Source organism: Apium graveolens, chromosome 11 (assembly GCF_009905375.1).
Source record: "Apium graveolens cultivar Ventura chromosome 11, ASM990537v1, whole genome shotgun sequence".
Lineage (NCBI taxonomy): Eukaryota > Viridiplantae > Streptophyta > Magnoliopsida > Apiales > Apiaceae > Apium > Apium graveolens.
In genome coordinates this window covers 127,318,310-127,340,236 of record NC_133657.1, presented here as the reverse complement: position 1 = coordinate 127,340,236, position 21,927 = coordinate 127,318,310, and the positions used below count along the sequence as shown (strand labels likewise).

General features: G+C 37.1%; 2 protein-coding genes across 2 annotated transcripts; one reads left to right on the top strand and one right to left on the bottom strand.

The window, feature by feature from the left end:
* Nucleotides 1-10: 10 nt before the first annotated feature.
* On the bottom strand, nucleotides 11-4,128 carry LOC141695876 (putative beta-glucosidase 6). The gene is made up of 11 exons (XM_074500085.1): nucleotides 3,898-4,128; nucleotides 3,691-3,751; nucleotides 3,341-3,396; nucleotides 3,186-3,261; nucleotides 3,005-3,062; nucleotides 1,784-1,885; nucleotides 1,440-1,692; nucleotides 1,237-1,348; nucleotides 639-1,170; nucleotides 476-545; nucleotides 11-385 (listed from the first exon to the last, which is right to left on the bottom strand). Exons 1-11 carry the CDS (start codon nucleotides 4,057-4,059, stop codon nucleotides 356-358), a joined length of 1,512 nt encoding a protein of 503 aa, XP_074356186.1. The 5' UTR covers nucleotides 4,060-4,128; the 3' UTR covers nucleotides 11-355.
* An 8,625-nt stretch (nucleotides 4,129-12,753) lies between these two features.
* On the top strand, nucleotides 12,754-13,200 carry LOC141695875 (uncharacterized). The gene has a single exon (XM_074500084.1). It carries the CDS (start codon nucleotides 12,754-12,756, stop codon nucleotides 13,198-13,200), a length of 447 nt encoding a protein of 148 aa, XP_074356185.1.
* Nucleotides 13,201-21,927: the final 8,727 nt, after the last annotated feature.

Here is a 21,927-nt window from a genome sequence, read left to right as displayed (position 1 = left end):
GGTGTTTGTTTATACAAATAAATGAGAGTGGATTGTTTCCATACAAATGTAGATATTCACCACTCATAGATAGGAATCTAGCATTTTTACATTAGCTAGAGGTGAGAATTCTAGAATTTAGATACATGCCAGGGTTGTAAACCATTGGTTCACGATACCATATCAAACTACGTAACAAAGGCATGAATTTCGCATTCGAGACTTGCGTAACAAAGGATATGAGGTTATACACAGCTGAGCAATGTGTTTTATTCTTCAAAACTGGGATGTGTGCGTTCCACAGTTTTCAATTGAGTATCTTCCAGATATTTATTTGGAAGATGCATACCTCTGCGCAGTAATCTTTTTTCCTTGTTCAGCATACTTTGCAGAAACTGCAACATATCTAATGACAAAAGATATTTCTTTTCTTATTGTACTAGGATTCAAATGTGGTCAAGGATAGAAGAGCAAATTGATGAAGAAAGATTGATACCGTTTTCATGGATGTAAACAGGAAGATTGCGATAGACATCTTTGAAATACTCCAGGACGTGTGTGAGCCCCTAGGATTATATGTACAAAACGTTTCTGTCATATTATTCAAAACCAGCGCAGAAGAGAAAAAACATAAAGACATTGCCTAATCAGCCTTAAACCTGATATTGTTCGGTACCATCTCCTCCCCCTGAACCAGCAAGTAGTTAGGAAAGCTTAGTGAGAATCGTTGGTTTAAGCTCTGAGCAAGAAGTTTTCGCAGTAAGCAAATTGCAGCTAGTGTATGAAATTGTATCAGTGTAAAAACTAACGTACATATTAGTTGTACTGCCATATCAGCCATCACATCCCTGCTGTCTACATTAAGGTTGATGGTTTGATCCTTAATATATCCTGATGCATAATGGTTCACTCCCACGAAATCCAAAGAACCCTTCAGCCATAGAGATTCTGTTTTGGTGAAGGATGGAATCTTCTTACCTGCATTTTTCTTGATCACATCTGGAGAGTCGCCATTCATTAAAGGATTCACAAACCTGAAATTTAGAAAAAAAATGAAGGAGATGCAACTTATATGGCTATCACACGCAGAAAACCTCAAATAATGGTCATGACTTGGGGAAACTTTAGCATTATAGCCTGGTGAATAATATCCGGGTTGACCCCGAGAGGTGTCATGCATTTGTAAGTATTCTAATTTTTGTGACTGGAAGTAATCACAAAAAAATTACAACTGTGGTAAGTTTGGCACTTACCAACCGACATAATATTCATTGGCTCGTTGAGTTGCTAGTAAGTCTTCTGTTGTGTTTGTCCAAGGACTAAACCAAAATACCAACACATTAAGTCCGACAAAACCATGTTGTACTGCCTGCCTCAGATGTTAGTTTCAGTGATTATATGTACATTCAAGTATCTACAGCTAAACAACATATCTTAAGAATTCTTGATGGTCTTAATACCTTGTACTTTCGCTTGTACAGTCTTGCAGCTAATGCATGTGCTAACAAAGTATTATGAGCAACCTTGTACGGTTCATCCAAGGTACCTTGTGTACAATTCATTCCATGGAATGAAGAACAACGCCTTGGAGGCATCATCCCTGCATCATAGCCTAACATCGGCAACATATTTATCTCATTAATGGTAGTCCAGTGCCTAACTCTGTCCCCAAATTCTCTGAAACATGTATCAGCATACGCAACAAAATCCTTCCTGCGTTCACAAATTAATGGAAGCTACTTCGCATTCATAGCAAACTTTGGATCATTCAAGGCGATTAGAAACCATATCTACAGAAGTGTACAATATTTTCTTGTCAAGCCATCCTCCATATTCTTCTTCAAGTGATTGTGGTAGATCACCATGGAATAATGTAACATGTGGCTGTATCCCTGCAATCAACAGAAAAAATGTTAAATGTACGCCCTCTTTTTAAATAAGAAAAATCTATAATGAAGTTGATTCGAGTCATTCCGGTATCAGGTATGGGTTTTGTTCATTCCAACCCCATACCTGGTGTTTGGTTCTGAATTTTTTTTCTCCAAACCCATTCCTCATACCCCCAAGGTATGAGTTTTTGATACCCAAGGGGAGAGGTGGGTAAGAGGAAGGGGTATGGGGAATCAATTTTATTTATAGTATTTCAACTTTATTTAAGCAATCAAATGCAAATATTTAATACAAAAAAAAAATTAATGAACTAAAATTTATTAAAATGATAATTAAAATAATATTTAAATTAAATAAAATTAATAACTTAAAAAATATTTTAAATCTAAAATATTCATCCCAGCACTCAACCAAACACATGATATCATAAATGATACCTCAACCCCATATCATCTTAACCTGATTCTTTATTCCAACCTCATACCACTTTTCGAACCAAACGACCCCTAAGTTCATTAATTAAAGAGTTAATTGCACTTTGCAACCCCTACCTTTCATTGAATAACAAAACTATATATTTACTTTCAAAAATACAGTTTGCAACCCCTAACTTTAGACATCAAATACAATATGCATCTCTTTAACCATTTTGTTAAAAATATTTATATTATGGAGGGTAAAATTGAAATTCAGCAAAATATTTAAATAATAATTTTAAATTAAACTAAAATTTAGAATTTCAAATTATAAAAATAATATTAATGTCAATTATTTTATTACTCAGTATAATTTTTAAAATTTTAAAATTTAGATATATTTAGAAACTTTATGATTATATATATAAACATATATTTTGCTTAATAAATATATTTTAAGTATTTAGCATTATGATTAATTTAGAGTATTACTGATAGAAAATAGTTATAATTTTTTTCATGTAAAAATGTATTAAAATAAATAATTTAATTAATTTGAAATTTTAGTTATTAATATTAACATCTTAATTTCAATTTTATAACCGCAAGTGATGCATGTTGTAGTTGATATTGAAATTTAAGGATTACAAACGGTATTTTGCAAAGTAGGTATACTGTTTTGATTTTAAATGAAAGGTGGGGTTTCAAAGTGCAATTAAGTCTTAATTAAATTATTGTAGAACTGTAAGCCCTTTGGATGGATAGGGCCTCTCCCATCCGTAAATGAAACAAAAACTACTTGTTAGTTAGTTACTCCTCTATGTCTATCTAATAACATTACAGAACTAGATGACAGATACATTTACATACTAGGAATAGATGACAGATACATCTACATACTAGGAATTAGTCTTGCCCAGGATATGGAGAATCTGTAGGCCTCCAAGCCAGTGGCAGCCATGAGTTCGACATCTTCCTGAAAGGATCAAAGGTTGATCACTTGGTTTACAAGAATCTGGGCATGCTTCTTCAACTAATGCTATATTGTAATGTACCTTGTACTTGTGGTATCCATCACAAGCTATGTCTCCGGTTTCCCCATTCACATAACCTGATGATATTGTTGGCATGTGATAAGGTCGCACTCTATGAAAAACATATTTTTGTGTGTGAACAATTATTCTATAACATTACTTATACTTTTGTAACATTGTTCTCAGCCCAACGACTCCTCATATGTTAATATGTAATTTGACTACTCTTATCTTCCCGACAGGAATATATTTATTTAAAGACATTTGCAAATGAACATACATGAAATTTCTGTTGTATGTTATTTTTAATAATAACAAAACAAGTAAACAAAGGAGATATAGAGTTGTTGATCCATATACCCACTCACCACTATGAGTGAAGGTGTCCCAGATGCTAGGAGTTTTTCCATCTTCGAATGGTGCTCCTTCAACCTTAAATTTGCACAACCATGTATGTAGATACACATTTAGATTACAAGCTAATACCTTGTATTGACGGAAAAATAATCAGAAATATCCTTAATAAATTATAATTCAACACAGAAAAGTCCATTAAAGAATGAATACTAACAGTACACCTGATAGGCTGAAGTTCCAGAACCAAACACAAAATCAGTAGGAAAATCATCTCTAGTATAACTGATACTGGTGCCATAGACTCTAAATCCCCATAAAGTAGTTAACTGAAGAAGATAAATAACAAGCTGACCACGCGAGAGACTATGATTACTCATGAACATTTTTGCTGCCTAATAAGCAGTTAATGATTCTGTTCCCTTAAGTTATTTAACACTCCCTACAGGTATGCTTAAATGTGGAGGAGAAGTTGTTTAATGTATGACTAGAAGGAGTTTTTTCGATAAGTTTAGGCGATAATTGTTGGTATAATCTAAGGCTAGGCTGAGCAGGACAAACACACCAATATATTATAGGCCGTATTAATTCTTTCTAGCCAAAGCCCGGGAAAAGTTAAACTTGTGCATATTGTCAATCATACAAGGCAGAAAAGGACTAACTTAACTGCTGTGTTACAGGCTTGGAGGGAAAGGAGAATATAGATACCTCAGTCAATCAGCCAACCTGATAAATTTTAAAGACAAGTCCTAAACTTAAATTCGATCATATATTCTTGAATATATGATTTTAAATTCAACCGCATCCGCTCAATTTAATAAACACCAGATTTTTTTAAAAAAAAAACTCGTTGGAAAAATTATGAACATCAAACTAAAAACCGAAAACAATGCAAGTGTGAAGCAAGTTTAATATTCATTATAATTGATAACTCCAATCTATGATATGGGCCTTTCGACGCTGTTTTTGGACCCTTCTTGCGGTGTAGCAGCCGGTGGGTGTCTGCAAAACAACACCGGAGCCGGATTTTGACCTCGTGGCGCCTATAGTGTGAGAGTAAAAACTCAATTTTGGATGATGAAGATATAAATGTAAGGTGACTATATATATACGAGTGTATGAGAGTGATGTGGGAGAGAATAAGTAATCCCTGAACCTTCTTTCCTTGTTCTATTTATTGCCCACAGATAGGGTTTAGCGGTTAGTATCTTTCGATCAGTGTCACTCATTCATGTGAGCACAAGGGCACCTAGGGCTCGTGAATGCGCTACACGTCTCCGGGTTCGGATAGTACAAGAGATGTTTCTCCCCATCCATTCACAGCTATCATTTGTCATGTGAGATCATCAGTTGTGACTTTCGCTTCACGTATTATACCCTTCTTGGACCTTTTGGGATATGGGTAGTGAAATTCCTTTGATCGGTGGACGTGGGATGGTCCGGAGCTGGACTAGGTAAACAGGCCCGGGTCCAAATAAAGATTTATATGAACTGACTAAATTAGGTGACCCAAGTTGGAGTCCAAGTAAAATTATTATCCTATCACTAACTTTTTTTAAAAACTTCGTTTAAGCGGAGAAGTGGAGTCACTTGTAAACAATCTAAAACTCAATTTCTCACAATTTTCTTTGTAACAGAAATGTGCATTTTCTTGTGTTTATCAAAACAAAAATGGAGTTATATTCGCCAAGCGGTGCATTAAACTCGTGCTAAAAAATGTACTAAACGTAAGTAGTAATCATGTGTTTGTTGGAGACTGGCCATGATCAACTTTTATCAGAAAAGAAGCATCGAAAAAGCGCTCAATTATGACTTAAAAACCAATGCACCAAAATTAGGATAAAACGGTTCGGGTTTGAATCGGTTATTATAAAATTTAAATTTAAATATTTTTGGAATATTCAAATTCAAATCCGTCGGGATTCGAATTGGACCGGGTATTTTTTGGCTATTCAAGATTATGAATACTGTAATGAAATTTAATATTATTTATACATGCAATCATTAATTATATATATATATATTGTTGGACCTTGGACCAAAGGAAGACGACCCAAAGAGTTGTAATTAGAATAATTATTGACTTTGATATAAGCCCAAGAAGGCCCATTTATAAAAGAGAGCCCATTTGGGACTCCCTATAGATATAAGACAACAACATCATTTTAAGGGCTTGGCTAATTAAGTAAAGAAAATACCTCCTTAAAGATTAGTCTTATATATTAATAATACTTGAGGCTTATCATTTGGCACTAGAAGGAGGGGTTTACTCTCCAACCAAAATATGATCGTGGAAGAAATTGATCTGGCAACAGCCGGACCAACTCAGGTGAAGGAACAGACGGCGTCGCCGATCTTAAAAACCAAGGTGAACAAGAACCACTCAAACAATCGACTCTGAAGCCAAAATATTTATTTCCCCCCACCGGAGGGAGCTTCTCATGAACAGCCGCTAAACTTAACAAATGCAGATCAACGAGACAAGAAGAGAAAGTTCAAATCAGATCAACAATTAAGGATCCAGACATCCAAGGGCAAAAATGTGCTTTCAAGCGACATGCGACTTCATCTCGAGAAGGTTAAGAGGTTAAAAACTCAAAATAATGAAGACCCGGAGGATCTACCTTACTCCGACAAAGAGCTCGAACTTCTAGAATGTGAGACTAGAATGCTCCAATCCAAGCTCGAACGACAGCGTGAAATTCATCGCCTTCGCCGAGAGCTCCAACAAGCGTTGATAAAAAATCAAGGGCAAGATGATGACGCCGAATACGAGTATGAACCATCAGTAGAGTCGACATACTCACAACCGCGCGAGCGTCGACAACGCACAGTATCGTCTGCCGACGTCTCTCAGCAAACTGAGTCCACAGAATCTATCTCCCATGAGGAATTTTTTAAACTGCAAGAAAAAATAGCACAGATACGTACCATAATGCGCAATCGGTCGGGATTCGAAACTGTTAGTGAGAGTCCTTTATCTCTGGTTCTCGAAATAGCACGCATCGACAGGACATTGAAACACCTTCCCTCGATCATTTTGACGGATTGTCTGACCCGTTAGCATTTCTTAACACTTTTGACGGCTGCATGGCCTTCTTTGGTCACTCAGAGATTGCTCGATGTCAATTTTTCTCCACATGCTTCCAAGGCACAGCTCTTCAATGGTACAACAATCTACCACCTCGGTCCATCGACTCATGAACAATGCTAAAAAGAAAATTCCAAGCTCAATTCTCCAGTAATTATAAAGGAATAAAAGTCACAACATCCTTAATGACAATGCACCAACGTTCAGGTGAAAGCCACCGAAACTTCTTAACTCAATTCAGAGAGTAGATAGCAGAGATCCCAGATCTAATAGAGTAGATGGCCATCAACTTCCTGACAGCGGTTATCGATAAATCTCGACACGGGCTACTTCTGGAAGAAATTTTTGAAAAAAGGCCAAAAACCCTACAAACAGCATTTCAGATTATGAAACATCGCATGATGCTCCAAGAAGCAGTAAGTTGCATTCAGTCTCCCCGACGTTCTTCCAAATATGAACGGCGCCGTAGTTACAGTCCGCGATCACCCGCATGTGAAAGGCGCCAAGAACGTTGTCGGTCACCACCAACGCATACACTTGACCACCTTCTGAGGGTTATGAGAGAAAGAGATTGGCAGCCCAGTAGTCGACCCAAGAAAGAATTTATTAAACTCAACACCGAGAAAACGATAATTTTAGTGGTACTAAAAACAGAGCCAGATTACCGTCCTTGAGACCCATGAAACCTGGCAGGCCCCAAGCTTAAAATACTGGGATTATCATGAAGACACCGACCATACAACAGAACAATGCTTCCAACTGAGTAACCTCATTGAAGAAAAAATTCTCCGAGGGCAACTTATCCACTACGTGCAACAAGATGATACGCCTAGGCCCCACCATCGGGATGAGCAAGACCGTGTAATCGATGTCATCTTTGGAGATATAGCCGTCGGAGGGCTCTCTCACAACTCTCGCAAGGTTTATGCCCGAGAAGTTTTTAATGTCAATCCCTCGACAGTTAGACGCCCTTTAGCGAATCCCTCCCCGATCATTTCTTTCTCTGATAACGATCCGGTCTCATCGAAGGCCATCAGGACGCCCTTGCCATTACCACACGAGTGGCAAACAACACAGTTAAGAAAATGCTGGTTGATAATGGCAGCTCCATCGACGTCTTATATCATCATGCCTTCTCTCGAATGGACGTCGGAGATTGAAGGCTTGAGAATTCTCGAACCCCGTTGTATGGTTTTATGGGGAATGAAGTCCACATGGTAGGAATTATCAACATGCCAGTACTTTTTGGTTCTCCCCCGTGTCAAATTTGGAAGATGGTCAAATTTTATGTGATCAGTGCATCCTCTAGCTTCAACGCCATATTAGGACGAACAATGATCACCTCCCTACGAGCAATAACCTCCATCTCTCATTTGAAAATGAAGTTCCCCACAGACTTTGGCGTAGGAGAAATGACCGGTGACTAGACAACAACAAGAAAATGCTATTTAACCACAATCTCTCCAAGGAAAAAGGCAGACGAAGAACTAGAAGTTAACCAAGTACTTGATATCGATCCCAGAGAGCTAGTTGACCCACCCACCAGCAACTTTTGCTCTCCTATCGAAAAATCGAAGAGGTGGAAGTATTTGAAGGAAATCCTGATAAAACTACAAGAATTGGCAAAAACCTCCCTGAACTATTAAAGAAAGATATCACGAACCTTATCCGAGAGTTCTTTAACATTTTCGCCTGGGACCCCAAGGACATTCCTGGGATCCCGGGGGTCGTCGCTCGACATTCACTACACATCAGCAAGAGCATTAGGCTGGTAAGGTAGAGACACCAAACATTCTCCGCTGAAAAAGAGCCTCCATCGACCAAGAGATTGACAGGCTAGTCGAGGCCGGTTTCATTGAACTGGTACAATTCCCCACATGGATCTCGAATGTAGTCCTGGTCAAGAAAAGTAACGAAAAGTGGAGAATGTGCATTGATTACTCGGATGTGAATAGGGCTTTCCCCAAAGACTTTTATTCCCTATCGAACATCGTCCAGCTCATTGATGCGATAACAGGAAATGAACTCCTCTCTTTTATGGATGCCTTTTCAAGGTACAATCAGATTAAGATGAACTCCCAAGATTGGCATCAAACTGCATTCATCACGCATCGAGGGTGAAAGGAATATGTCCTAAGTCCAATCATGTATTAGGATTTAGGAATAACTTTTATGTAATCTGTTTTGATTTCATTGATATTAATAAAGACTTGTTTTGTTTTTATTACGGGCTTTATCTATTTAAGTGTTTAAATAAGATATACCATAGTTTAGAGTAAAGCTTTTTATGGATTATGATGAGATCATAATAGTGAGACCTAAAAAGATGATAACTCTAAACTTAAATAGTTCCTGGTCATAGGATTACTAACTGGTAATTAATAATCCGTAAAGATCGGTACATACTATGCTTGCTTCATTATGAAGGATGTCTGTTCTCATATACATTTGTGTGGTGACACTATAGCTAGTATGTAGGTGCTTATTATAGAATAAGTTCACTGAACATGACTCGCACAGCTGAATAACTGATGGAGTTCACTCACGTGTCAGCGGTTGTTCGCAGAGTGATAGTTGTACAAGTATCCTTAGACTTGAGGTCATCATAGTCATCTTGTGTACACTGAACTATGCTTTGGTTTAGTTCTTAGTCTCCAGGGACAATTATTAGGGCTCTTCTGGGTATAGAAATTTGTACACGAAGATAGTGTATGATCAATAAAGAATCTACCCCTTCCAGTGAAGGAAGCGAATGTTCAAGGCTGATCCACTTATGCTAGTTCAGGAATCTCCGGCCAGAGTGAATGAAATTAGAAAGGAGTTTCTAATTTGCATAGAACTACGCATAGTAAATGGTAAGCAAATGATTGAATTAGATAGGCTTGACACGAGATCCATGCCTTGTATTTAATCGGGACATTATAGGGTAGAAGGAGTTTATTGTACGGTAACTATTCACTGAATAGGTTCTTGGTATTCTAAGCAGTGAATTCATATTATCCGGATAGTCGCGATATGCTGAGAAGTATCCCTCACGATGTAGAATAAATGTGATTAATTAATTAATCATATTTAATAAATTAGAGAATTTATATAAATAATGATAAAATAGTTTTATTATTATTTATTTCTACTACCGGCTTAATATTTAACCTACAGGGTCACACCATAAAAAGAGAATGATTTAATGGTGGAGGAATTAATTAATAATGGCTAATAATTATTTATTTATGAAATAAATAATTAATTGGCAAATTTAATAATTGATTAAATGAGATTTAATTGATTATAAATTAATTAAGAAAAGTTCTTAATATTATTAATTAAGGATTTAATTTTTGGAAATTAAATCAAGAGAGAGAATTATTTCTAAAGTGTTTAGAAAAAGGATTAATAATTAAAAGGTGTTTTAATTATTAATGAGAATAATAAATGGGATAATAATAATATTATTTATGGGAAAATTTCAGCTGAAAATTTTGCCTATAAATACACTATTATAGACCCTATTTTATTCTAACCCACATCAAACCCGAAAACCCAAAAGTTTGGAAAACCCAATTCTCTCCACCTCCTTCCTCCTTCTTAACATCGTTTTCTTGGTGGATACCGGTGGAGTGCTTCACACTTGAGGAGCAACTGCTAAGGATCTCTGATCGTTGTCTCTGAATTATTTTAAAAGGTTAGATTTGATCCCTCGAATTTTTATTCACGATTTATATGCTTTTATTTGGATTTTATATGTGTAAAAGTGTTTTGCCATGCCCCCGCTGCGATTAAAATCCAATAGAGGGGTCTTTGGATATTGAGTGATGCCTTTTGGTTTAATTAATACGGGGGCCACATTTCAACAGATGATGGATAAGATATTCGCCTCACAGATTGGAAGAAATATGTTGATATATGTGTCCTCTAACTACGTGTCCGACCTTTGTGAAATATTCAAGAATGCGAGAAACAACAACATGCGGCTAAACCCTGCCAAGTGCTCGTTCGGTCTTACCGCGGGTAAATTCCTTGGATTCTTGGTTACCCAAAGAGGCATCGAAGCAGATTCGTCTAAGACAAAAGCAATCTTGGAAATGGAGAAACCAAGATCCATTAAGGATTTACAAAAACTAACTGGATGTATCGCTGGACTCCGAAGATTTATTCCTCAATCGTAAAAAAGATGCATCATTTTTTCTCAGCAATGAAGAAAGCTTCCAAATACTCGCATTTTGAATGGAACGATGACTGTGAAAAGAATTTCTCTGAGTTAAAAAAATTCTTAACAAACCCACCCATCCTCACTCGGCCTTTATCAGGAGAGCCGTTGCGGGTATACCTCTCAGCCTCTGATGACACCGTCGCGGCAGTCCTAGTTCGGATTGACGAAGGAAAAGAAGTCTCGGTGTACTACATTAGTCACTAACTTCGAGATGCAGAGACAAGATATCCACAGGTCGAGAAGCTAGTCTATGCCCTTGTAATCGCCAGCCGAAAATTGCGACACTACTTCCAAGCAAGGGAAATTCATGTGCTCACAAATCAACCTCTGAAGAGAATCCTACACAAACCTGACATGATAGGAAAACTCGCTGCTTGGACCATCGAGCTAAGCCAATTTTACATTGAGTATAAACCTTGAACTGCGATCAAAGCTCAGGTTCTCTCAGATTTTATTGCTGAATGTCAATTCAAAGCCAAAGCGCACAAACCTGAAGAAGATCAATTAAGACCATGGTTGTTGTTTGTCGACGGATCTTCGACCGCCGACTCAGGAGGAGCAAAAATAATCCTAATCATCCCAGAAAGATTCAAGATCCAACAAGCCCTCAAATTCGAATTCCCAGCTACAAACAACGTAGCCGAATATGAGGCACTTATCGCAGGCTTAAAGCTGGCAGCGGACCTCGAGGATGAGATTATTGACATATTTGGAGATTCTCAACTGGTCTCTAAACAAATAAGCGGAGAGTTCAAGGCACATAATGAGAGAATGGCTCAATACCTTGCACGGACACAAGATTTACTCATAAAATTCCCTTCATGGAGACTCTCGAATGTTTATAGGGAGGAAAACCAGTGGGAAGACTCTCTTGCCAAGTTGGCATCCTGCAATTTACTTGCTAAACTCGATCCAATATATGTAGACGTCCGAAAGGCCCCTGCCATCGATGATCTATCTATTAATCAGATTCAGAATAACCTCGACTGGAAAAAACCATTTCTTGACTATATCCTCGATAACAAACTTCCCGAGGGAAAGAGCGAGGCCCGTTCACTCATGTTAAAGGCAAGAAACTACTGTGCTATTGACTCATCGTTGTATTGACGCTCATTATCTGAACCACTGCTCCGTTGTTTGACCTCGAAGGAAGCCCATCAAGCGATGGTTGAGGTACACAATGGCATCTGCGGTGAGCACCTTGGAGGAAAGAACCTGGCTCTTAAAATCATTAGACAGGGACTATACTGGCCTATAATCTGTAAAGATTGCGAGGAATATGTTAGAAAATTCCAAGCATGTCAATTACATGGGAACGTAAGCCATCTCCATCGACCCACGACTGAGCTCAACTCGATACTCGCCCCATGTCCCTTTTTCCAGTGGGGGGTAGATATTTTAGGGCCCTTTCCAAAGTCAAAAAACCAGTGCCAATATATCATAGTAGCAGTGGATTACGCGACCAAATGGGTTGAGGCAAAACCCCTTTCCAAGATCAGAGAGAAATAAATGATTGAGTTTTTCATGGAGTATGTTGTGTTTCTCTTTGGGATCCCAAGGATTTTAGTTTCCGATAATGGCACACAATTTGTGGGAGCGTAGTTTGAGAAAGCTCTAGAAGAACTAAAGATCCAACACATCAAAGCCTGAGGTGCATACCTACAAGCTAATGGACTCACAGAAGTAACGAATAGAACCATCCTACAAGGCCTAAAGAAAAGAATTGAAGAAATCCACCATTGCTGGGTTGATGAACTCCCGAATATGCTATTGTCCTACATGACGACACCCCGAAGTGCAACATATGAAACTCCATTCCGCCTCACATATGGCGTCGATGTCGTCCTACCCGTCGAGGTAAGACTAATTTCCCCACGAGTCAAAGTATTCGACCCTTCTCTCACACTTGAGGGCTTATGGTTTCACAATGACTTGCTCGAAGAAACAAGAGAGGAGTCTCGACTCCGCATGATCGCACAGCAAGAGAAGACTACAAAATACTTCAACAAAAAAGTCAAAACCAAGAGCTTCAGGGTTAGTGACCTCGTCCTTCGAGACTCTGCTGCATCACAGCCTGTTGTATCAGGCAAGTTCAAGCTGACGTGGGAAGGCTCGTATCGGGTTTCGAAGGTTGTCAGCGCGGGGACTTATGAGCTCACATATCTCAATGGTCAGCTAATCAAAAATGCCTGGAATGGCATGCATCTCAAGAAATTCTATCAGTAATCTGCTTTTATTTGTAATGTTTGAAACCTTGAGGCAACAACTGAAATACCAAAAAATAACCCTCGACGCAATAAGGGTCGTTATGAGATCCCCATCGAGGGATGCTTAATTTATGACAATGAAAGCTTTTAAGTTATTTTAGGAAGCAACAAGTTCCATTATCTATCTACTTTATCTTTAACAGATTCATAAAAAAACCACGATACATCAATTACTTACTTCAAATTACACGTCAAATAGTCATGCACTTCAAAACCACGATACATCCAAGACCAGTTGAGTACAAACTTAAAAAAATATTTCGTTCTTAGCTAATCAAAACAATAAGGAAATACACGAATCTACGACATAATTAAAAAAAAAGAGGTTAGATAATGCAAACATAAATTGATATTAGAAAAACCAAGTTGCCGAAAGTAAAGGAATAAAACATGAATGGAAAACAGTTTTACAAAGAAAGGACACCAGGTTTGCAAGCCAAAACAAAGTCAAGGTAGTAACAAAGTTATGTTTGGAAACTACTACCCAGCGATAAACAAAATCAAAATCATAGAAATAGAGTGAATAACTTTGTCCATTTCCCGTTGAACACCTCAATTCAACACTCCCGTCAAAGAGGAAAAAAACCAAATTTTGAAACCTGCATACTTACAAATCATCTACTGAAATGTGAAGCCATTAGTTTGATTAAAACAGAATAGAGCCAAATTGTGGTAACTTAAGATTTTCCTTGTGATTTTCAAAAGCTCCTGAAAATTGCTATCTGCAAACATGTTTCTCTTTAAGGATTAATGTTATTGTTGGTGAGACTGCGTAGCTGTATGAACAGTTACATGATAACTCAACACGATAATAACACTAGAACATGACAGGTTAATAATACTACGTCTATACAAGAAATCAGGAAAATGAAGACAAGACAAATATGAAGAATCAGAAGATTAGAAGAAGGTCTAAAGTCTGTCTACAGGTCACTGAAAGAATTTTATTAATATGATCATGCCTCAGTGAAGAACAAAGGTTAAAGACTTTCAGGCTTTCAGAAATGTTAAAGATTCAGTATACAAGTGCTACCGGAAGATTTCAGTATATTGGCATTGATTGAAGATAGACAATGTTCGAAGCATAGGAATCTGAAGAATTGAAGATATGGTCTAGACAGAGGTTAATGAAGACGTTGTCTAAAGTACCATAAAGGATTCCAGTGAAAGTACAGTTGTTTATTGACAGTCAGTATCTAAAGCGATAAAGTTGTTGCAAGCTTAACAATGTAATCAAGTCTATAATACGAAGACCTGAATCGGGGTTAGTCATTTGTGAACCAGACCAGTTGTACTAGGCATCACTAGCTCATGAAAGGAATCTGGGTATTATTTATAGAAGGATTGTTAAGTTGAGGAACGTACTTGGATTGAACATTTATCTGTTAAACTACGAGAAGAGGTGCACAGGGTATACAACTAAACAGCTCAGGGGATTGGCGAAGCTCAAAGTTTAATTGGTAAATTAAATAAATTTATTTAGTGGATTTTAAGATAATTTATTTAATAAACTTAAAATGATTTATCTTATAAACTTTAAATAAGTTTATTTTAGAAATCTAAATTAGTTTATTTATATAAGATATATTTAAGTTTATTTTATAAATTAATTTAGTTACAATTTAAACTTAAAAATAGAAAGAAAAAAAAGAGAAAAATAAAAAAAAGGAGAAAAGAAAAAGAAAAAGAAAAAGAAAAGAAAAGAAAAACAAAAAGAAAAAAGATGAAGAAGAAAGAAAAAGGCAAAAAGAAAATAAATAAAAAAATAAAACAAAAGTGCAAGTTCAGTTTTGGTTAAGTACATTTATGTACTTGTGACCCTAAATCACCACATGCGCTTCACCCCTCCCCCTTGTTGTAATATCCGGGATATATCATGTAATTATTTTGCTATTAAATAATTATTATATGTATTTAGTATCTATTCTGTGAATTAATTGTTAAATGTTATCTGTATTTGGATATTCAAAAATAATATTAACTGAGTATTTTAATTTTTATATGACCAAAATAAAATATAGATAATTGTCATATCTTCCTAATTATTTTTATGATGATTTATAAATTTATAAGAATCATATGAAATTTATAAAAAAAAATTCGGGGTATTTAAAATCTATTTTATAAAAACGGGAACCAACTGACGTCACCCGTTGTTACGTTTTTGGAACCCGAAACTCTTCCGAGAACTCCTTCCTAACCTAATTGTAATATTCCGGGCATTTTCCATGTTTCGACTTTTTCGATCCGGCGTACGGTTTGTCCTGCGCGGGTCCCGGCGCAACATTTTCGATACAATATTCGTTTCGGTAAATCAATAAAACTCGTATTTTCGATAAACGGGAGTTTTTTATTAAACTATCACTATTATCACTTCGTAGTACGTGTAACCAGGCGCTGAGACCAAGACCGCAGTACAAATTATACTAATTTGGATAATTATCCTGAAAATCGATACCGTTTGGATCAGTTTTTATAAATAAACGTACCGTTTTATATCCGGAATGATCCAACGAGATACTAATTTTCTGTAAATATAAATAGCCTTTACCCGTATTTTATTTCGTATCAAAATCATTTGCAGACAGATAATTATATAATTTTTAGAGAAAAACCCTAATTTCATAAACTGTTCTAAGAATCAAACAAGCTTTTGGAGGTGTTATTGAATTCGGTTTGAAAAGCTCGAGTAACCAATCTGAAGGTCTTGAAGAGCTCTACCAGATTCTGTAATCCATACACCTGCAGAAATCAAGGTTATTTTTCTATAATTTTATTTATTTTTGAATTAATTTTAGTAAAAATATGAATTTTTGTTCGGATGATTGTTTGTATGATTTGATGATTGCATGTTGTAGAGCTTGTTTTCATATGATTTTGATATATTATACGTCTGATTTGGAGTTCAATAACATGTTCAAATTTGAGTTTGATTTTCGAATTTTAAAATTAGGGTTTATAACCCGTATGAATGTTCTTAATTGAAATTTGGGGTTTCTTATTCTGGAATAGATTAATGTTGTGATATAGTGGGTTGTGTTCTCTATGAAATTTGCAATCCAGTCGTATAAGTTTCATGAATCAATGAGGTCTGTAGAGAAGCGAGTTGTGTTCTGAATATTTCCGAAGTTCGCCGAAAACTGGCAAACTTCACGGCCAAATTTCGGCCAACTCAGGGACTGTTAGGTTGATTTGTTGGCATGAGTGTGTTCCTGGTGAAGTGTAGTTGTGATCTGGAGGTGGTGGTGGCCTGAGCACCCCTGGATCGTGTTCTCCGGTGAGACATGGTGTTTTCCAACCCCTTGTAAAAATTGCAGTTTGGTACCTGGACTTTTGGGGACGATACAGTTAGGTCCCTGAAGTTTCCAGACTTTGCAAATTTAGGATTCCTGTTTTAAAAATGTTTAAAAATCATATTTCCTATTTATTTTTATTAGAAAAATTCGTTTTTAATTTCTGAAAATTCTAAAAACTATTATTTTAATTTCAAAAATTATTTTTAATTCAAAAATAAATCTGAATTATTTAGTTAATTAATTTCAGTTAATTTTTAATTGATTAATTGGTCAATTAATTCGAAAATTAATTGATTAATTGATTTAATTAATTATTAATTAATTATTAATTAATTATTTAATTAGATTTAATTATTTAAAAATGATTTAAAAATTCCGAAAAATAGTTTCGAGCTTTAAAATATTATTCTAAATTATTTCCAAGGCTCGATAATTATTTTAAAATTGTTTCGAAGCCAGAATTGGCTAACCGAACCCTGTTTATTAACCCGAAATTGATCCAACGACCCGTTAATACCGAAAAATGTTTTAAAAATCATTTTAAATACCAGAAAGCCTATTTATGACCCGAAACTTCTTTATAAATGATATGTCATTGATTATGTGACGTATTATGTGTTATATGTGATTTGTTGGTTGACCGTCGGTCTCTATATTCGACGTGTACTTGTTTATTACATAACTTTCAATCCGTTAATCGGATTTGGGTGAAACGAAGGGAAGATAGAAGTATGTATTGAATAGAATCGTATGAGTTGATTATTGATAGATGTTTATAATATGTGAGCAGAAGAAGCAAAACGTAGGAAAGGGAAACAGGTAGTTGAGGAGTAAGGCGGTTGAGATTGGAAGCGAGTACAGTGTAGTAAGCTAACACCAGGCAAGTGTTCTGAACTTTCTCGAGATATTGTAGTGATTGATAGTCCTGTTCTAAATTGCAAGTGCTTTGAAGCACTAAAACCCAAACCCTGATTCCAGTTTTGATCTTGAGCCGTAAACCTGATTCTTTCTAGACCATTGATTGTTGTATACCTAAACCCGAACCACAAATATACAATATCATTCTGCAAGTACATACAAACTATATACCAAACACTGAATCGAATTATCTTCACACTCAAACCATGGTATCCTACGTTTTGAAAGGAAAAATCCTTGAAACCTTGAAACACTGATTCCTTTATTATCCAATTCTTTCATTACCCAATAGCTAAGCTTTGAAAATGCCATATTGATCCTCATGAACTCTGAAACCATTTCATTATGAAACATCCAATGTTGTTAATGATTTTGTTTATTGTTTATTATTGCTTATTATGTTATTATGCTATAATTGGATTGTTTTTATAAAAATTGTGGACTAGATTCGTGGTCAGACCATATGATGGTCAAATTAGGCCAATGTGTGCCTTGGATCCAGTAGTTAGAGCAATGTTGTGTGCTTTGCTTGGGGTTAGTGCGTGACTGATCAGCAGCCTAACCTTGGTTTTTAAAATTAAAGTATAATGTCCAATTCTAAATCATAATTCATTGTTCACTTGATATCGTAACCATTTTCACTTGATGATCATTATTCTCAGTTTTGTCATTGTGACTTGCTGAGCTAGTTAGCTCATTTGTGCGATATTGTTTATGTTCTTTTCCAGTTAAGAAGGAACAGGTTGATAACGAGGATCCCCAGTCCAGCGCGAGAGCTAGGGGTTCAGGTTGATCGAGTTGAGCTAGTAGGCTTCTTTTGGGATAATATAAGTTTGTAGTAGTTTGTAATAATGTTTAATACTCAGTTCTGAGTTTGGATAGTTGGGATTTGAATGGTTTGTAATATAAGTGTGTGTTCAGCTTGTGTGCATACTTTAACCTGTTGCGGTCTGTGGTAGTTGGTAAGTAGGGTCACTGCATATTATTATTATCTTTATTATTGTTATAAGCAGGTTATAAATAAGGTGTGTGTATGGACCCCAAACTTCTGACCCGGGTTTGGAGGGCGCCACAGGTTTGGTATCAGAGCTACAGGTTATAAGTCACTGACACAAGCCTAGGTTGACGGGAATGGGTAGAGGGTTAGGATTATGAGTAAGGAATAGAATGATAGAATGTCGAGAGGTTGAGTGTTATGGTATAACCGGTATTAGTATAATTCGCGTCATGCTTCGAGATTCTTATATTGCGATATGATTTCAGATAGCAGCGATGGCCGACTCTTTTATTCCCGTATCAGCTAATCACTCAGAGCCTTCAGTTGGAGCGCCATCATCGGATCCACGTCCTGTTATTCCACCAGCATTGGCTATTCTACCTCCACCTGTGTTGCAGCCCATACCACTGCAGACTATTCCACCCCCAGGCATGAGGCCACCTATTAGAGGACCCCCACCAGCTGATTCAGATTCCACTGGGCATTCAGTTGCGAGTGCCCCATTTCAGTTCACATTGCCCCCAGTTCCTTATTACCGGTATGAGGCTCTTCTATTGGAGCGTGATTCCTTGTTGGCTCAGATTAGAGAGCTACAACATATCATCAGGACTACAGATGTTGATCGTGCTGTGAGGGAGCTTCGAGAGGAGATTCATGTGACACGGAGGGTTCTTGAGGCTAGGCTACATGGAGCTACACTACCTGGCAGAGGCCCTGATGCCCTGATGGGCTGGGCTACTGAGGTGATGGAGGACCTTGAGAGGCTGGCAGGACCAGAGTTTCCTTGGAGCTGAGTCAGAGATTTAGAGATAGAGATACTGGGTAGTGTTGTATGGTTGTATAGTATGTACAGTAGTGTGTAGTGTGTATCAGTAACCTTTTGAGTTGTATTTACAGACTAGCTATGTTGATTAGTGAGTAGGTTGTTGTACCCTTTTTCTTTTACTTTCGAAGCGTCTTTACGCTTGTACTACCCAAAACTTTTGATCTATATATATCAGTACCTTTTTCTTTCCATTACTGTCATTTCCTTTATTTCACCTATTTTACTTTACCTTATTTATTGCACCAGTTATACCCTGTAATACCATGTACCATGTTTTCCATAACTGTTTATATTCTGTAAAGAAGCATGCAATTTACTTAGTTACAACTGTTTTCAAAAAGAGATATTTCTGTTTTATAAAACTTTTCTTTTATGCAAAAGATTTGATTCAAAAGCTAAATAAGTTGTTTAATTCTTTACAGAAAATGCCTCCCAGAAGAAATACCCGCACCAACACCCAGAATGAAGAAACCAACAACAACAACAATAACAACCAAGACGATACAAACCCGAATGTAAACCCAGGACCCATAGACCCAGCAATAGCCCAGATTCTTCAAAGCTTGGCCCAACAAACAGTTCACCTGGCACAACAACAACAAAGACAGACCAATTTCTAGGTAACTTTCAAAACTTTTCAAGCAATAAATCCACCAGAATTCAAGGGTTCCGTAGAGCCGATTGAAGCAAATGTGTGGTTAAAGGAAATAGAGAAGGCATTTGCCTTGGTAAAAGTGAAAGATGAGCAGAAGGTTGAGTTTGCAAGTTACTATTTGAAGAATGAGGCCACCTATTGGTGGGAGATGGTGAAGACATTGAAAGGTACAAATGCTATTACTTGGGAGAGGTTTAAGGAATTGTTTCTAGAAAAGTATTTTCCTCAGTTTGTCCAGGATCAGATGGAGCTGAAGTTTTTTAGAGTTGAAGCAAGAAACTATGTCGGTGGCAGATTATGAAAGTAAGTTTGAAGAATTTTCAAGGTATGTGCCGTCGTATGTGGATACTGACAGGAAGAAAGCTAAGAGATTCTAGCAAGGCTTGAAGCCATGGATCAGAGGGAAGGTAGCTATTTTTGAATTGGAGACCTATGCAGGAGTGGTATAGAAGGCCATGATCGCGGAGACAGAGAGTGAGATGTCACAGAAGGAGAAGGAAAGTAAGAAAAGGAAAGTTGAGGGAAGTGAGGGTCAGTTACAACCGGGGAAGTTTCCAAATTTTAAGGGAAAGTTTCAGACAGGGAGAAATTTTAATTTCAGGAGACAGAATGCAGGCGATAGAGGCCAAGGCAACCGTCCAGTTAATGTGAATCAGCCAAATCAGTTGAGACTAACTTTTCCAGATTGTCAAGTTTGTGGAAAGAAGCATGGAGGAGTTTGTAATAAGTTGAATGTGGTATGTTTCAAATGCAACCTGAAAGGGCACTATTCGAGGGAGTGCCGAAATTAGCCAGCAAGAGAGCCAGTAAATAAGGATCAGTCTATCCGGAATCCAGCAGCGAAGGTTCCAACCATTGGATTTACGTGCTTCAAATGTGGAAAGCCAGGACATATGGCCAGGGATTGCAAGACACCAGCCCCAGTCAGTAATGCATTGAGGATTATGGGATCTACCCCAACAGTGAATGAGACTCCAAGGGCTAGAGTTTTTGACATGTCTGTGAAGGATGCTATCCAGGATACGGATGTCGTGGCAGGTACGCTTAATGTGAATTCATTATGTGCCAAAGTGTTAATAGATTCGGGAGCAACTCGATCGTTTGTTTCACAGGATTTTTTTAGTAAGTTAAATTGTCCAGTTGAGTATTTAAATGAAATAATGACTGTGGAATTAGCAAATCAAGAACGTATATCTGTTAATCAAGTTTGTGGGGATTATGAGATTGAGATATCTGGTAGTAAATTTTGTGTAGATTTGATACCATTTAAGTTAGGAGAATTTGACGTTATATTAGGGATGGATTGGTTATCTAAGCATGATGCCCAGATAGATTGTCAAAATAAGAAGGTAATGGTGAAGACACCAGATGAAGGGATTATAACTTTCAAGGGACAGAAGCAAGTAAAGAAGTTCTTAACAATGATTCAAGCTAAGAAGTTGTTACGGCAAGGATGCGAGCATTTCATAGCATATGTGATCGACAGAAGTCAGGAACCAGCAAAACTTGAAGATATTCCAGTAGTAAATGAATTTCCAGATGTGTTTCCCGACGAATTACCAGGACTTCCTCCAGATAGAGAAATTGAATTTGTGATCGACTTAGCACCTGGAACAGAACCAGTATCCAAGGCCCCGTATAGAATGGCGCTCGTTGAGATGAAAGAGTTAGCAAAGCAATTGCAAGAGCCGTTAGAGAAAGGAGTAATCAGATCCAGTGTGTCCCCGTGGGGAGCACCGGTATTATTTATCAAGAAGAAAGATGGAAGCATGAGACTGTGCATTGACTATAGGGAGCTCAATAAGCTTACAATTAAGAACAAGTATCCGTTACCTAGAATCGACGATTTGTTTGACCAATTGAAGGGAGCCAAGTATTTCTCCAAGATTGATTTAAGATCGAGATATCATCAACTGAAGATCAAGCCAGAAGATATACCAAAGATAGCTTTCCGAACAAGGTACAGACATTATGAATTTTTAGTAATGTCTTTT

Coding starts and splice junctions, on each gene's coding strand:
- LOC141695876 (XM_074500085.1), bottom strand. CDS start 4,059: ATGTTCATGAGTAATCATAGTCTCTCGCGTGGTCAGCTTGTTATTTAT. Junction 3,262..3,340: donor ATGGATACCACAAGTACAAG/GTACATTACAAT, acceptor TGATCCTTTCAG/GAAGATGTCGAACTCATGGC. Junction 3,063..3,185: donor CTGGGCAAGACTAATTCCTA/GTATGTAGATGT, acceptor TTTCATTTACGG/ATGGGAGAGGCCCTATCCAT.
- LOC141695875 (XM_074500084.1), top strand. CDS start 12,754: ATGACGACACCCCGAAGTGCAACATATGAAACTCCATTCCGCCTCACA.